The sequence below is a fragment of the Lepus europaeus genome, chromosome 4, assembly GCF_033115175.1.
Source record: "Lepus europaeus isolate LE1 chromosome 4, mLepTim1.pri, whole genome shotgun sequence".
NCBI classification, from domain to species: Eukaryota; Metazoa; Chordata; class Mammalia; order Lagomorpha; family Leporidae; genus Lepus; species Lepus europaeus.
The window spans coordinates 22,713,108-22,729,514 of NC_084830.1; the positions used below are offsets into that span (position 1 = coordinate 22,713,108).

At 44.2% G+C, this 16,407-nt stretch overlaps 1 protein-coding gene across 1 annotated transcript in view; it reads right to left on the bottom strand.

The window, feature by feature from the left end:
- DEPTOR (DEP domain containing MTOR interacting protein) overlaps window positions 1–16,407 on the bottom strand; it is a 163,427-nt gene that overhangs the window by 32,808 nt on the left and 114,212 nt on the right. The window contains exons 5-8 of the mRNA XM_062188056.1: window positions 14,663–14,848; window positions 12,655–12,789; window positions 9,845–9,915; window positions 8,056–8,160 (exon numbers count right to left, since the gene is read on the bottom strand). Coding sequence (XP_062044040.1) covers window positions 8,056–8,160; window positions 9,845–9,915; window positions 12,655–12,789; window positions 14,663–14,848 — 497 coding nt within the window. The remainder of the gene's footprint in view (window positions 1–8,055; window positions 8,161–9,844; window positions 9,916–12,654; window positions 12,790–14,662; window positions 14,849–16,407) is intronic.

Consider the following 16,407-nt stretch of genomic DNA (forward strand, 5'->3'; position numbering starts at 1 on the left):
GAAGGCTTCTTTGAAAAGTTAATATTTAATCTGAGCTTTGACAGACAACAATGGAAGAGCCATCCTGCCCTAGATAGGAACACACCTAGTATTTAGCAGGAACAGAGATTCAGGCTGTGTACAAAAAAAGTACACGAGATAAGTAAGGTTCTTGTCTGTAGCATCCAGCCACTGACTCTGAACTCCAGAGTCTGGAGTTCACTACTGCTGTAATGGGAAGCCATTAAAGAGTTTTAAGCACCAGAGCCACTTAATTAGATTTCCTTAAAAAGCACACAATAGGCACAATCATGATGCATTAATGAAATGCCAAGATTCCGTCCTGACTACAGTGAGGGATGCCTACCAGAGGATCATATAAAATGGGGTGATCAGAGACAGCATTGTCCAGAAATGGTTTGGACTTGATGAGATTAAAAAAAAAAAAAAGGATAGAGGATTTATTAAAGGCTGTGACACACCCCAGTGTAGCCTATAGAAGAGCTTGGAGAAGGAACGGACATCTTTTTTTTCCCAAAGTAACAGATACGAGGTAAGCACAGGAATACTCTTCCTGGAATCATTTGTCCCTCCAGGATGTTAGTATTTTGATGCTGACATTAAATGGGCTCAGGTAGAGAAAGGTCCTCAAATAGCACAGATGAAATGACGGTTCCTTCTCGTTTCCTCCTTTGCCCTTTGAACCGAAAGAAACCTGCAGCTACTCGTACAAAATTCCCAAAGGTTGGGTGGAAAGTCAGCAAAGTGCAGGAAACAGTTTCTAGGTGCAAATGCATTGTACAGGTTGACGAAACTTTGGACGATTTCCAATTCTCATACTCCATTTTAGAGTTGTAGTGCCAACAAGTCCTCTAAGCCAAGAGATCTTTCAGAATAAGAATAACTCCAAATTCAAAGACACTGGAGAAAGTGAGAATTTTAATGACATTATAGCAATTGGGAAAAGAGAAGAGTAGTTATAAAACAGCAGATTATTAAAAGAGGTGTAATGAATTGTTCTCCTTTGTATGCGGGTCTTGATTTAGGCAACTTTCAAACAATTGATGTTATTGTTTGAGGTCTCTGTTGTAACAACTGCTTCTTTTCTAGTCTTTCAGAATAAATGAAGTACTACTGCATGAGAAGAAGCAAGGAGAAGAGAGAAACAGATTGCTGTTAATTTAAATTTTTTTCTGCATGCTTGAAATACTGTAAAAATCTAATATTTCATGAAAACTGTGTTCTACTTGCAACTGAGGCCAGCTTGGACCCACCCCCAGCTCTACAAGTTTCCACTTCCCCGACATGCACCTCAGCAGTCCCATCTACACCCAGGCAGCACTACCATGGTTTGGATAGGGGTTGACAATGTTCCCCAATGGAAGTATGGTTCCCCAGGCAGTGGCAGCGGCAGGGTGGGGGCAACATTGAGGTGATGGAACTTCTAATAGGTGGAGCCCTGTGTAAGGTGGTTAGGTCATTTTGGACATAGTCCACTAAAGAGATTAATGCAGTTCTCATGGTTGTTCTAAAATGTGGGGCTGGTGCTGTGGTGTGGCAGGTTAAGCCTCTATCTGCAATGCTGGCATCCCATCCAAGCGCCAGTTAGAGTCCCAGCTGCTCTAATTCCAATCGAGTTCCCTGCTAATGTATTTCTGCAGACTCATTTGCCAAATAACCACAACAGCTATGAACCCTGAACTCTATCTAGTTCCACAGTGTGAGCAGCAGGGACCCAAGTACTTGAGCCATCATTTGCTGCCTCCTAGGGTGTACACTGGCAAGAAGTTGGAATAGAGAGAAGAGGTGGGACTGAAGCCAGCCAAGAGAAGGCATCCCAGGTGGAATCTTAACCACTGCACCAAATGCCAACCCTCTAGAGAAGTAAATTCAATGCAGACATGAAGGTGCCCTGGTTAAAGGGTTCTACTTAAACAGGTAAAGAGCTCTCCTTTGGCAACCAAACCTCTTTGTCCTGGGGACCATCCTGCTCACATGCTGGGGTCCCAAATCTTTAATTTTCTGACCTCCGTGCACAAGTAAAATAAAAGAGAGACACAGAAAACCTGAGAAACTGAATTATAAGATGATTTCTGGAGGCTGTGGCATAGTGTGTTAAGTCACTGCCTGTGATGCTGGCATCTCATATGGGTGCTCCTTCAAGTCCCAGCTGCTCTACTTCTGATCCAGCTCCCAGCTGATGTGCCTGGGAAGGCAGCAGAAGATGGCCCCTGTACCCATGTGGGAGACCCAGATGAAGCTCTTGGCTCCTGGCTTTGGCCTGGCCCAGCCTCAAGTGTTACTGCCATTTGGGAAGGGAACCAGCTGATGGAAGATCTCTCTCTCTCTCTCTATCTCTCCTTCTCTCTGTATACCTCCCACTTTCAAAATCTTTTTTTTTTCCTTTTCTTTAAAAAAAAAAAGGATTTCTACATTGGGCAAGTAGAGCAGTCACTGTAAAAGTATAAAAATCCTACTGGATGGAATTCAGGGTACAGAAGCATGCTGATGGCAAATGGGCACTTTACATCACCCAGTGTCAGCTCTTGCAGTTGAGATGCTGAAAGGAAGCATCCAGCCATGACGCTGGAAAAAGTCTACTGGCCAGATCAAGCAAGTTGATCAGCATATAGGTGGGTAGATCACCTGATCGGCCTGCAAAGACAAAGGCCTGGGGTGGTTCCTAAATAAGAAATAAGAAATAAGCAGTGCAATGATAGATCTGTGGATTAGATCACACAAACGGCTTCTTTAGGAAGTGCAATTATTCTGTAGCGAATATATATGGTAAAGTAGGAAATCATTTTTTCAGCATTTTGAGTAACAAATTAATGCACCCAGAAGTTTCTAGAAGGGAGGCATTGTGCATAATGGATTAAACTGCTCTTTAAGACACATGCATCCCATATCGCAGTGCCTGCATTAGAGACTCCCTCCACTTCTGAGCCAGCTTCCTGCTAATTCACACCCTTGGAGGCAGCAGCTGATGGCTCAAGGACTTGGATCCCAGCCACCCAATTAAAAAAAAGCTTAATAAGTCTTTTTAAGAAGAAAAGTTTCTGGCCGGCACTGCAGCTCAATAGGCTAACCCTCCGCCTGCGGTGCCGGCACACCAGGTTCTAGTCCGGGTCAGGGCGCCAGATTCTGTCCCAGTTGCCCCTCTTCCAGGCCAGCTCTCTGCTATGGCCCGGGAAGGCAGTGGAGGATGGCCCAAGTGCTTGGGCCCTGCACCCCTTGGGAGACCAGGAGAAGCACCTGGCTCCTGCCTTCAGATCAGCACAATGCGCCAGCCGCAGGCGGCCATTGGAGGGTGAACCAATGGCAAAGGAAGACCTTTCTCTCTGTCTCTCTCTCTCACTGTCCACTCTGCCTATCAAAAAAAAAAAAAAAAAAAAGAAAGAAAAAGACATGGCATGCACAACTGCTTTATTTAACCCACTAATAGTACAATTCAAAAAAAAAAATAAGTCTTAATAGTCTCATTCCAATGTCAAGGTGACCAATAGCATCTTTGTAGAACAGTTTTAGAACTAGATTTTTTTTTTTTTTTTTTTTGGACAGGCAGAGTTAGACAATGAGGAAGAGAGACAGAAAGAAAGGTCTTCCTTCTGTTGGTTCACTCCCTAAATGGTTGCTTTGGCCGGCGTGCTGTGCCGATCCAAAGCCAGGAGCCAGGAGATTCTTCCAGGTCTCCCACGTGGTTGCAGGGGCCCAAGCACCTGGGCCATCCTCTACTGCCCTCCCAGGCCACAGCAGAGAGCTGGACTGGAAGAGGAGCAACCGGGACTGAACCAGCGCCCCAACTGGGACTAGAATCCAGGGTGCCGGTGCCACAGGTGGAAGATTAGCCTAGTGAGCCATGGCACCAGCCTAGGACTAGATTCCGATAACATTTTTAAAAATTCTACTGAAGTGCTTCTCTCAAATGGTGAAATATTATGTTAAATAATTTAAACAAGTTTTCTTCCCCCTATAAGATTTATCAGAACTTTTAAGATGCTAATGTGCTTTGTGAATTTCCGAGAGAGGTTGAAGTGTGTGGCATTTAAAACTGCTTTGATCACTGCAGCTCGGGACAGGACACTGGGCTGGACCAGACAGTTACACACAGTGGGATGGAAGTGCTGCTCTAAGGACTTATGCACTGTTCTAGAACATAGGAAAGCCATTGCATACTTCCTGACACACTAAAAATATGAACCATATGAAGTACTAGCCTATAAAATTGAAAAAAAAAATACGTCAGCTAGCCAGTTTAGTAATATATGTAACCTAAAGCATTAATTAATTCATGGTGCTGAGTGATTATGCATGTTAATCAATGAAGATGAACTAAAATCAATTACATTCACAGTACACTTGGCTGAGCAGGGCGAAGCCTATAGCTGCAATGCAAATCCATTGCCTTCCTCAAAGGAAATGTGCTTTAAGCCAAGGCCACATGCAAGTGAGTGCACGCTCAGAACTGGTTTACTGTGCCAAAAATCACTTATCCTAGGTACTTTACTGTGGAAATAAAATATAAACGCCTTCCTACAGCCAAGAGTTCCATTAGAAACGAAAAAATGCAGCCTTGGCATGGATATGAGTGCTCGCCCTTTATGATCCCGGCCAGCTTTCCTGCTTGGAGCTTCCTTGGTGCTGTGCCCACCACAGCTCTGAGGAGGTAAGAAGGGATTCTAATAGAGACCATCTGAGCCAGCAAGGCTTCCAGGCTGCCCAAGGCACAGGATTTGGTGGGCCTGTGCCTGCCTCTCATGACCCAGGTCTTCAAACCAGGGGGCAGAGTCGGCCCCTAATCTCAACAGCATTAATCCCTGAGACTGGCATTAACAGTGAACGTTGCTCCTGGGAGCCACTCTTTGCTGCCCACCTCTGTTCTCAGGTGTAAATCATTGGCAGAGGGCAGGTGCTGGAAATTGGGAGATGGAGATCCAAGATCCAAGGCATTGCTTGCTGCTGTGCTGGTTTACTGCTTTAGGGAAAGATTCGATGGGCAAGAACCAAGGTATTGAATGAATAAATAAATAAATGAGAGGAATGCTCTTTGGTCTTCAAGACTTCTACACCTCCCAGGGTCCCAGCTAATCAAAAGATCAATACCCTCTGTGAAATGTTTCAGAAATGACAGAACAAAACTGTGAGCTAGATGAAAGTGTTTTGAAGCAGAAAACCGATACTCTCAACATCCCCTAATGCCATATTTCTGTATAGACAAAAACAATGTGTAGACATATATATGGATGGAAGACATCTAGAAGAATATCAATAAAAATGCTAAGAGTGCTGAATTGTATCATATGCCACTATACCGCAATGACGCTTCTTTGAAAATGTTAACAGTAGGGGGGCCGGCACAGGTTAAAGCCCTGGCCTGAAGCACCAGCATCCCATATGGGCGTCCATTCTAGTCCCGGCTGCTCCTCTTCCAATCCAGCTCTCTGCTATGGCCTGGGATAGCAGAAGATGGCCCAAGTCCTTGGGTCCCTGCACCCATGTGGGAGACCTGGAGGAAACTCCTGGCTTCGGATCAGCGCAGCTCCGGCTATTGTGGCTATCTGGGGAGTGAACCAGCTGATGGAAGATCTCTCTCTCTACTTCTCTCTGTAACTCTGTCTTTCAAATAAATAAAATAAATCTTAAAAAAAATTGCTAACAGTAAGAACGAGCATTTGGTACGGCAAGTAAGACACCACTTGGGATACTCACATCCCATTTTGGAGTTCCGGGGTTCAAGTCCTGGCTCCAACTCTGATTCAAGCTTCCTGTTAATGTGTACTCTGGGAGGCAGCAGGTGAGACTCAAGTGGGTGGATCCCTGTCACCCATCTGGGAGACCTGGATTGAGTTCCCAGCCCCTGGCTTCAGCCTGGCCCTGCTCCAGCTGTTGAGGAGGTTTGGGGGGTAAATTAACATATGGGAGATCTATCAGTCTGTCTCTAAGTGTCTCTCTACATTCCAAATAAATGGAATTAATTTTTTTAAATGTTAAGAGCAGTTATCTCTGAGTTAGGAAGGCAGGTAGTGTTAGCTGGGAGACAGAAGCTGAGGTTTGACAGCTACAGCTGATCTGCAGAGTAGTGCAAGTCATCGTTTGACAGCTCTTGGTGACCCGTGCAGTAGTAATTGCCACTGCTGGACAGCTCCATCCAATCTGTGCAGCAGTGTGGGTCACTGATTGACAGATCCAGGTGACCTCCAGTTTGACAGCTGCAGTGAAACACAACGCAGGATAGTTCTAGCAGCCTGTGCAGGACAGCTGTGGCCAACCCCAGCATAACAGCCCAGCTGGTTCACATGGCAACCTCTTTTCTGTGTACCATTCAAAATCATTTCCTTTTCTGTATACCATGCAAGTCTCTCTTTTTGTGCACCACTCAGGCCTGCATTCCATGTACCACCAAGCCTTTCCATGTAACTGAAACCACAAGTTCCACAATAAAGGAAACTTAGAACCAGCACCAACTGGCAATATCCAATATGGCTGCAGGATGTGTCAATGCAATGACTGTTAGATCATCATAATGCCATTCTAATAAAATTACCATGGCTGGCATTCCACTCCATCATGCACTTGATGCCATGACACTTACAAGGGCACAGAAATGGTAGCCAAGCCCCACTCCAAACTCTGTCCCTTTTGAGTATTCAGTTAAACTCCACCCCTGACATCACCTACTATCCTCCAGATTGTATAGAGACACAGCCTAACCTTGTTGAGAGGAGCTTCCTGCCCCCGCTTTGGGAAGGTTTTTTTTTTTTTCTTCCTTGTCTGAATCTTTTTGTCTTTTTGTTGTCTGTTCATTTTTTCTTACTCTCAAGCTTGTCTGCACTTTTCCTTTGCTTTGAATAAATCCTGCTTCTCTACATTTCTTTATGTCTCCACTTTGAATTCTTTCATGTGTGGAGGAAAATTCTTGGAATAAACCCATCTGGGCACACTGCTACCCACAACAATTACAGGTAATTTTGTTATTTTTTTCTGCTTGTTCATAATTTTCCGAATTTTATATATGCACATATATATGTATACATATAGGCATATATCTTCATTCTGGCACTAAAAACATGTAAAAGCTATTTTCAGAAATCCTACATAAATCACCCAATACTGAGTTGATGTTTGTGTAGTTGTTTGTTTTTTATCAAGTAGCTCTAATTATTTATCTATGAAATAGCTAAGGGAAATGAGACTGTTGTTTCAGAGTCAAAGAGACAGGCTCCAAGATGTTACCAAACTTGCTCAGAGCCCAAGACCTAGCGACCAGCAGACTCAAGATGCGAATCTGAATCTCATCGTCCAAATTCCTTGACTTGCTTCTCTTGCTAATTACATTCTGCTTTGTATGCTCTGGTCTGCACCACTGGCTGCACACACCCCACAGAAATGCACCTTTCCTAGATTAGAGGTAAAGGTGTTTTACATACATAAGATCTAAGCAACAAGAAATGTAGGGGGGTTCTTCAAAAAGTTCATGGAAAATAAAATTAAAATATGCTATTTGGTATCACAAGTTTTGAAATATAGGCATATTTTCCACAGCATACATTTTCACAGACGTTGTCAAGACCCATGATATGCACAGATCTCAAAATTTTTATAACAAAATAAACTTATATTTTAGTTATACCTTTCACAAGCTTTTTGAAGTACACATATTCTTTTTCAAACTCAGCATTGGTTCAGGGAATAACTGGAAAACCAAGGGAGGCTGGAGACAAAGAATGCAGAAGCAAAGGAAAACTTTCTCTCCTGATTGTTACATCAGACACTCTCAGCTTCATTTCAACCCCATTCAGAAAGGGAAAAGGAAATTTGACAGAAATGAGATGAAAACACTCAGACAGAAAGTCAAGGTGACAGCGAACAAGGAACTAAGGTTATAGGTGTCCTGCCACTGCTGTTAGGAGAGAGGGAAGACTCAGGGAGGGTTAGGGCTCTGGAGAAGAAAGAGAAAAGCAAAGACAGACAAGGTACAATGTAAGAGGTTTTCGGATCCCAAATCAGAACCATGGCAATTCAGCCAGAAGAACCCAGAACTGGTACAACAGAGAGTGAGCAAATTCTCCTGGGTACCTTCATTCCTGCTGCAGCTGCAGGGCCACTGGGGTCCACGGCTTGGATGTGGCATGGCTTACTTCCGCGCACCACAAAGCCCCAGCCAACTGCATCCCCAACAATCTAGAAAGAAAAACCACAATTAGCAATTGGCAGACAGTCCCTGGCAATTTGCCTGTCTTCCCAATAGCAGGAAACCTGCCCAAGACTGAGGAGGTGTCAGGATGTGTCTTTTCTCCATCTCGTCTCTACCCTGTCAGGGGAATGGAACACTTCTCCAATCACAAACTCAGGCCAATCCCTGTGGAAGACGTGGTTGCAAATGTAACCCATGGGGTCAAAAGAAGCTGTTTTTTAGGGTGTGGTTCCAGAAGCAAGTGACAGAGTATCTCTTTCTTAGGCTGCTAGTCAACGGAATATAAGATTCCAACACGAAGTTCAGAAGAACTGGAAAGCATGGTTCAGATTTGTGATTTTTTTCCACATCCAAACTCTATCCAAGTTTGTTTTTTTCTCCCAGACCCAAATGATACACTCAATCTTGCTTTGTCAGTGAGGTCCAGAGCAACAGTTCAAATTACTAATGTCAGGAAATATGGAAACTCTGGGCTTTCCTGAAACCGAATTTATCTAACAAGAAAAGAAAGTGAAAAAGTGCACAAAGTTCACAACTGACAAGTAGACTCTGACCTAAAAGTTGTCTGGAACGAGAGTGTGTCTTCTCCTACAGAATCATGGTTAGAACTGGCATTTATGTACCCTGGGCAGCTCTTTAACACACCTGTCTTTAACACACATCCCAATTAAAATACACAGAGACACATCACAATCATTTATTAGCAACACTGGCATTTAAACTAAAAGCCAAAAGTGAATACCGTCTAAATACAATCAACTGTCTCTTGTGTGCTGAACGCTGGGGAAAAATGGGGGAGTAAATTGAAATTTCAATAGAAATTTTCAAGAAGACTTTTAGGCATTTCAACCATTTTTAGAGTTTGCTGCTACTTGTGCATTATAATTAATTTCAATGTCAAATGTATGGGTTGTGCTTCTCCCTGGTACAGACATAATAGCAGTGCCTTTCTCACGTGGACTCCTCAGTGCTCATCACAGAAAGTAGCTGTTGACACGTTTGCAGCCTGAAGAGTAGGGAAATAAGTTTTCCCCCCAGAGGTAAAGTGAGAAGCCAGAGAAAGAGAAGTGTCTTGAAGAGAATCTTGATGTAGATATGAGGGGACTGAGACAAAGTGTCAAGGGCAAGGTGAGGTGACGTCACTAAAACACTGATACTGTTTGAAGAAACCCACTGGGGCACATAGGAGGCAGGGGAGGGCACAAACACCTCCCAGAAGGCACAGGTGCTTAGGACACAGGGCTTCCCAGGCAGACGCCTGCATATCTACCTCAAGGCATGCTGTCCCAGCCAAAGAACAATATATCCCATAGTTTCCTGTCTGTACCGTAGACTCCTCCAGCATTTCAAATGATTTTAAGAATTAAATCTGAATTAACTGTAATTCAGAAAGAATTGTTGGCTTTACTTACACTAACAGTTGCCTTCATATCAATGACTATATCAGAATAAGTGCATAATGGAGATCTTTTTTTTAAAAGACCATTCAAAAAGAATGTTAATTGTCATATCCACATTAGTATCTTAGGGCCAAGAAACTCTACTACTATAATTATGCTAAAAACAAAAGAAAAATTAGGAAAAGCCTTAAGTTCACAAGCTGCATGTTGACTTGGCACAGAAAACCAAGTAGCACAGAAGGAAGAGGCACACCACACATAAGAAGCCTACCGTGAACGTTTTCCTGGCGTACGGAGCCCCAGGGGTCAGGAGTTCCTCTGAAGTGACGGGTCTCTTTAGCACTGTGAGACAGACACCATGTCAGGCAATCCACACTTCCAGATCCTCCATCCCCCACCTATTCATCAGATAGTGAGCAGTCTGTATGAGATCACCCACCCAAGAACAGAAGGGGCAAAGATCCCTGCCTCCCAGGTTGTACTCTGAGTAGAAACAGAAAACCTCAGCTAGCATTAATAACCCTAATCTGAACTCATAGAGGTAGGAAAAAGAAAAGGAAGGGAAGGGAAATGTGAGGGGTGGGGGTTGGGGGTAGGGGGTGGGGGATAGGAGGGGCAGTTGAAATCATCTGTTAAGAAAAACACCTTGTTGGCTGGCGCCGTGGCTTAACAGGCTAATCCTCTGCTGCCTTGCAGCGCCGGCACATGGGTTCTAGTCCCGGTTGGGACGCCAGATTCTATGCCGGTTGCCCCTCTTCCAGGCCAGCTCTCTGCTATGGCCCAGGAAGGCAGTGGAGGATGGCCCAAGTGCTTGGGTCCTGCACCTGCGTGGGAGACCAGGAGAAGCACCTGGCTCCTGGCTTCGGATCAGCACAATGTGCCGATCCCTCACTATCCACTCTGCCTGTCAAAAAAAAAAAAAAAAAAAAAGAAAAAAGAAAAAGAAAAAAGAAAAGAAAAGAAAAACGCCTTGCTCTCTAATTCTTGAGACCATTTCTTCCCTTGAAAAACCCACGTGGATTTATACATTTCAAAGGTGGATGAAAACCTGATGCTAGCAGTCTGGTAGTCACATTTCAAGCACAAACCCTATACAACTTCCTTCCCCTAACACCCCATACATGAAAATATTATTTCCTTATTAACACCAAGGACTGCTTTTGGTCTGAGTAGTGATGCTGGAAAGCTTTTGAGTACTCAACAGGTGCTATGCACCATGCTAGGTGATGTAAATATACTCTCTCATTCAAATCATATAAAGTATGAGTTAGACTCCTTATTATCCCCATTAAGCAACTAAGAAGCTTAGAAACGTGAAATTGCTCATGTCCAAGGTCTCAGAGCTAATGGTCAGCAGAATTACCATCAAACTCAGACACTGGTCTCCAGCACCCACATTCCTGGACGCTGTGCTACTCATTCCCTCCTGAACTCTGCTACCTCTGTGAGCACATGGCAGGGCTCAGAAGCTCTAAAGTTAACAGTGGGTGCACCACTAAGATGCCTGCACTCACTGACTCACTACTGTTGGCCAAGATGGCAAAGCCAACAGCCAATTCCTGACTTGCCATCTGCCTAAAAACCTACCAGCAGCAGATTTTCCCATCCATCCTGTGCTTACAAGAATTGGAGAAGTGACTGCCCCAGCTTCCACAGCAGGACTGGGATCATTATACCCAAGTTACATAGATGTCATGAACTGCCACAAAGAAATGAAAGGGCCTAGGGCTTGGGGCCTAACCTGACAAATATCCAGCCTCTGACTCCCCGAGTGCTGGCAGCATTCAGAGATCAGCAGCCAGGCCTGCAACCAGCATGCAGCAGTGCGGGTGCCTGCCAGTCACATGTGCAGCCTCTGGCTCAACAAGCACCCTCTCAATGAGAGGCCGTGGAGTGCTTCTTGTTGGAGAGAAAGGTGGCTGGGATTATTACTTTTGCTTACAAGAAGCTTACAAAAGGCAAATGAATTTCTGTTCACCAAACCAGAGGGATGGGTCAACTCTCACAATGGGAACAGACTCTCGGCAGACAGAGAGAAGAGAAGTTCAGTGTTTGAGGATTGCAATCTTTTATTCCCTCTCAGACAGCTCCCCCTCCACCCTCTGGCATTTATGAATTTGGATACAGAAATCACACTGTATGATTTGGCAACAGTGCTGGTGATTTATTTTAACACATATTCTCTCATTATTATGTCCAAAAACATTGAAATTTTGAGGTTAAGGAATTACTCCTTGGCTTTCTCTTTCATATCCTTGGAAGTTTATTTATTCTTCCTGGTAATACTTATTATGACAATATCTGCAGCATTTGGGTGTGGGGTGTCTGGCTTAGGGTATTTATATACAGAACTAAAAGATACCCTGGTGTAAATAGGATGATTACTTTTTTTTTTTTTTTATGGACAGGCAGAGTGGACAGAAAGAGAGAGAGAGACAGAGAGAAAGGTCTTCCTTTGTCGTTGGTTCACCCTGCAAGTGGCTGCTATGGCCAGCACACCGTGCTGATCCAAAGCCAGGAGCCAGGTGCTTCTCCTGGTCTCCCATGCGGGTGCAGGGCCCAAGGACGTGAGCCATCCTCCACTGCACTCCCGGGCCACAGCAGAGAGCTGGACTGAAAGAGGAGCAACTGGAACAGAATCCGGTGCCCCAACCAGGACTAGAACCCGGGGTGCCAGTGCCACAGGCGGAGGATTAGCCTAGTGAGCTGTGGTGCCGGCCGGATGATTACTTCTTAAATGTCAGATTGTAAAACTCGGATTATCTGAGAGGCAAAAAACAAATGAGCTCAATGGGTCCCGGGAACGTGACAAGTTCAAGAGTGAGGTAGAAGCTTCTCAAAAATATGAGTAAGAGGCGTGGGTGTTGTGCACAACAGGTGAAGCTCATGTTTGGAACACCTGCATCCCATATCAGAGTGCCTGGGATGAAGTCCCACCTCAGCTTCCAATCCAGCTTCCTGCTAGTGCACTTGGGATGCAGTCGCATGCCCTGGTAAGACAGCCATACTCCTGGCTCCTTCTGTCTCGGAATCCACCCGCACCACCAGGGTCAGCAGCGGGTCCACCTTACGCACACTCACCAGACTTGGGGTTGCAGAGCACAGGGGGGCTGCTGCTGAGGGTGGGGCTGCTGCTGAAATAGCCGCTACTGCCACAGCTGCTCATGCTGCTCCTCCGCACGGCTGACACGATCTTGATCTCCTTACTGGGGCTGACTGTGCCGGCAGAGAACACACAGTCACTGAGGGGGTGGCCTCGGGTCCCTAGAGCACACTGGGCCTCCAGCTCCAAGGGGCAGAAAGGCCAGAACAAGGCACTCTAGCCTGGGAGTCAGAAAAACAAGAACCTGAGTGGTAGCTCTGCCAATCACTCCCAACCTGGACAACCTGGAGCCATTCCCTTCCGTTCTTTGGGCCTCAATTTCCACAACTGGAAAGTGAGAAGAAAGCTACAAAGTACGACTCTACAGTGTACATGAAAGTGTGGTATTGTTTCAAGAACAACCAAATCCTTGTTGAGCAGTCCCCACTAGGGTGTAAATTAAGTGCTGACCAAGCATGGGATGAATTGACAGTGGTAATAAATGTCTCCTGATTTCATACTAAATCATGGATCACCCAAAGCTGTGGAATGATGAGCTGAAAATACAGAGTGCAAGCTCAGGCTTTCAAAGTACATGCGAAGAAGTGTCTTCAACTTCCCCCATTCAGTTCTTCTTGCCATGGAGTAAGCTGCCTCTCCACAAGGGGTAGGCGTCTGATTAAATGATGGAAGCCATGGAGACCATCTCTTCCTGTGTCTGGCACAAGGGAAGTGCAAAGTAAATTCTGGCTTTACGAGACCACAGTTACCATATTCTCATTGATGTCAGTTGTTTAGGTCCCTTGGGTGCTCTTAAGAAACAGGCATCCCTCTGCGCCAGGGAGAAAGTGAACAGTCTTGCTAGCCTTGCAGAAAACCCAGTGTGAAGAGACATACAACTGGCCTGTCCTCTATATCTGGTCAGTTGGCCCAGGGGAGAATTCTGACCCTCAGAAGGCTCTCATTTGTCCACAGCAGCTCTTGGATCATTCTCTTCTCCACCCAGCTGTGTCTGAAGCACTGGGTTGTGCAGGGTTGGGAGCGGGCAGTGTAATATAAGCAATGGAGAAAAACAGCTCTGCCCAGCACTTTCTGACCTTGGCTAAGCCACTGCATTGCTCTGTGTCCTAGTTTCTTCACGTGTAAAATGGGTGAATTTCTTTATCACAGGGTGACTGTGAGAATTAAATGAGAAAATTCATGCACCAAACTCGACTCAGGGCCTGGAGCACAAATCGTCATACCTAGCTGTGCAATCATTGTCAGCTCTGATTCATAACCAACACGTGATATTTTAATTTTGCGTGGGGTGGCAGGAGAACCCTTGTAAGCACTTAAGCAAAATGACACTTACTTCAAATTCATCTTTTCTAAATGCAGGTGTTATCCTTGTGGCCATCCATCACTAGCTGTAGATGGTTACCTTCCAGGTGACACCACAGGATGTCATGTGGCTTAGTTCCTGAGTCCGCTTTTCAGAGTTTCCCTTGGTTTTGTATCAAACTTTAATGACTGATTGATAATTAGTTGCCTTTTAGTTGTTATCTGTGTATCAGGGTACTTCAGACATCCTCAGAAAAACTGAATTAATCGATGTTTATTTGGATGCCAAAAATGTTTTAAATGCATGTATAGCTTTTCATAATATGCAATTTCTTTGAAATTTTTTGAGAATCCTTTGTGGTTTTATTTTTATTCACCTTTACAATAACTTTTCAAAGTTGTGACTTAGAAAACTGAGTCACAAGTTATGTGTAAGAATTGGTTGTAAATGAAAAAAAAAAGAGTATGTGTGAAAGGTCTTTATAAATCTAGTACAAAATTTTATAAAACTGACTTCATGGCATCTAGATTGGCTGTGCATTTTTGAATTTACGTTCCGCATACTTCTCAGTTACAATTTAAATAACATTTTTGGGAGAACAGAATCTCACGGAAGTGAATTATTACTCCACAGTTTCCCAAAAGACAAATACAGCATCCCCAAACACAACAGAACTGGCATACCTGACATAAAGCTGGTGGATTTCCGGTTGTCATGGCTCTGCTTCCTCAGGCAGAAGGGACTGTCGTGCGTATCCTGGGAGGAGGGGGACTTTTCGTTGAGAAGCTCCATCAGCCTTCTCCTCCTACGGAAGTTCATTCGGAACTGGTAGAGAAGATTGCTGTCCACAAATGGGTGCTTGTTGGACACTAGGAAGAAGAACAGTGGTGAGGACTGCCTGGTGGCAGGGCCACTGAGAACTTCAGCAGGAAAATCTCAGCCAACGGGGACAAAGTTTGCGTCTAGAGATGCCATCCACACATGGTCCCGAATTCCTTCGCTGAGCCATGACCAATCCCTCTGGGGTACTGTCCCTGCCCCCACCCAAAACCTGAGTTATGGTTTTCCCAATTCTCTCCTGGCCCAAGTGGCCTCCCACAGCGCACCTACCACACTACATTCTCATTTTCCACTTCCTCTTCTGCTTTTCTTCCTTGACTATAAGCTGTCTGGGGCAGCAATCATGGCTTCATTTAGCTACACGTTCACAGCACCCAGCACAGTGCTGGCAACACCTCGATTCCTTTTGTTAAACTTTGTATTTTAAAATAATTAGATGCAAAAATAATACAGAGACCACACATTATATGATTCCATTCAGATGAAAGATTCAGAACAGGAAATTGTTTAGAGACAAAGAACATTGGTGGGTGCCAGGGACTGCAGGGGAAGGTGTATTAGCCAAAGTGTGGGATTTCTTTCTAAGGTGATGAAAATGTTCTAAAATTGCTTGTCATGATAATTACACAACTCTGTGAATACGCTGAAAACCACAGCTTTATATGCTTTACATCAGTGAATTGTGAGGTATATGAAGTATATCTCAATAAAGCTATATTTTTAAACTTCAGCAACAAATATCACAGATTTGCTGTGTATCCTTCATCGATTCCTCCAATAGTCACATCCAAACAGTATAGTACAATATCAAAGGAAGATACTGATAATCTCAGATTTCACTAGTTTTCACATGCACTCATTCATGTGTGTGAGTGTGCCTGTGTATGTGTGTCTAGATGATAAAAAGTAAATATCACAATCAATACCAAAAACTGTGCCACCATAATAGGAACTCCCTCCCTAACACATTCTCTATCTCTATAATGTTGTACAAATGGGATCACACACAAAGGAGCTGTTTAAATTTATTTAATGATTAAATAAATGGGTATTGAATGATAAAATGTGCTTTATCCCTAAGGAAAACATATGATGCAATCATGCTAGTGTGTCAACTCAAAGTCAGTAATGACAAAAGCTAGCTCCCATCCAGCATGTTTTGTGGATCCAGTCCTATTTTAAGTGTCTTATATGTATTAAGTCCTTTAATTACAACGATAGCCATGGTATATTGTTATTTTCTTCCCAATTTTTGATGAGGAACCTGGAAGCCCAAAGTAACAGTAAGTCACTCAAAGAATACACAGTAAAATGGCAGAGGTGGAAATATAATTCTAGTATCCCATCCTGCAGACTAAGTTCCAAACCACTATTCTCTGCCTCTGTGAGAAAACGTCTCATGCTTGTTTAGATTCTCATAAAGAACTGAAATAGTGGCTGGTGTCTGATTCAAGTGGTTAAGACTCCCCTTGGAATGCCCACATCCCATATCAGAGTCCTCGGGTTTGAGTTTGGCTCTGTTTCAGATCCAGGTTCCTGCTAATGTGCACTCTGAAAGGGAGCAGGTGAAAACTCAAGAATGTGGGTC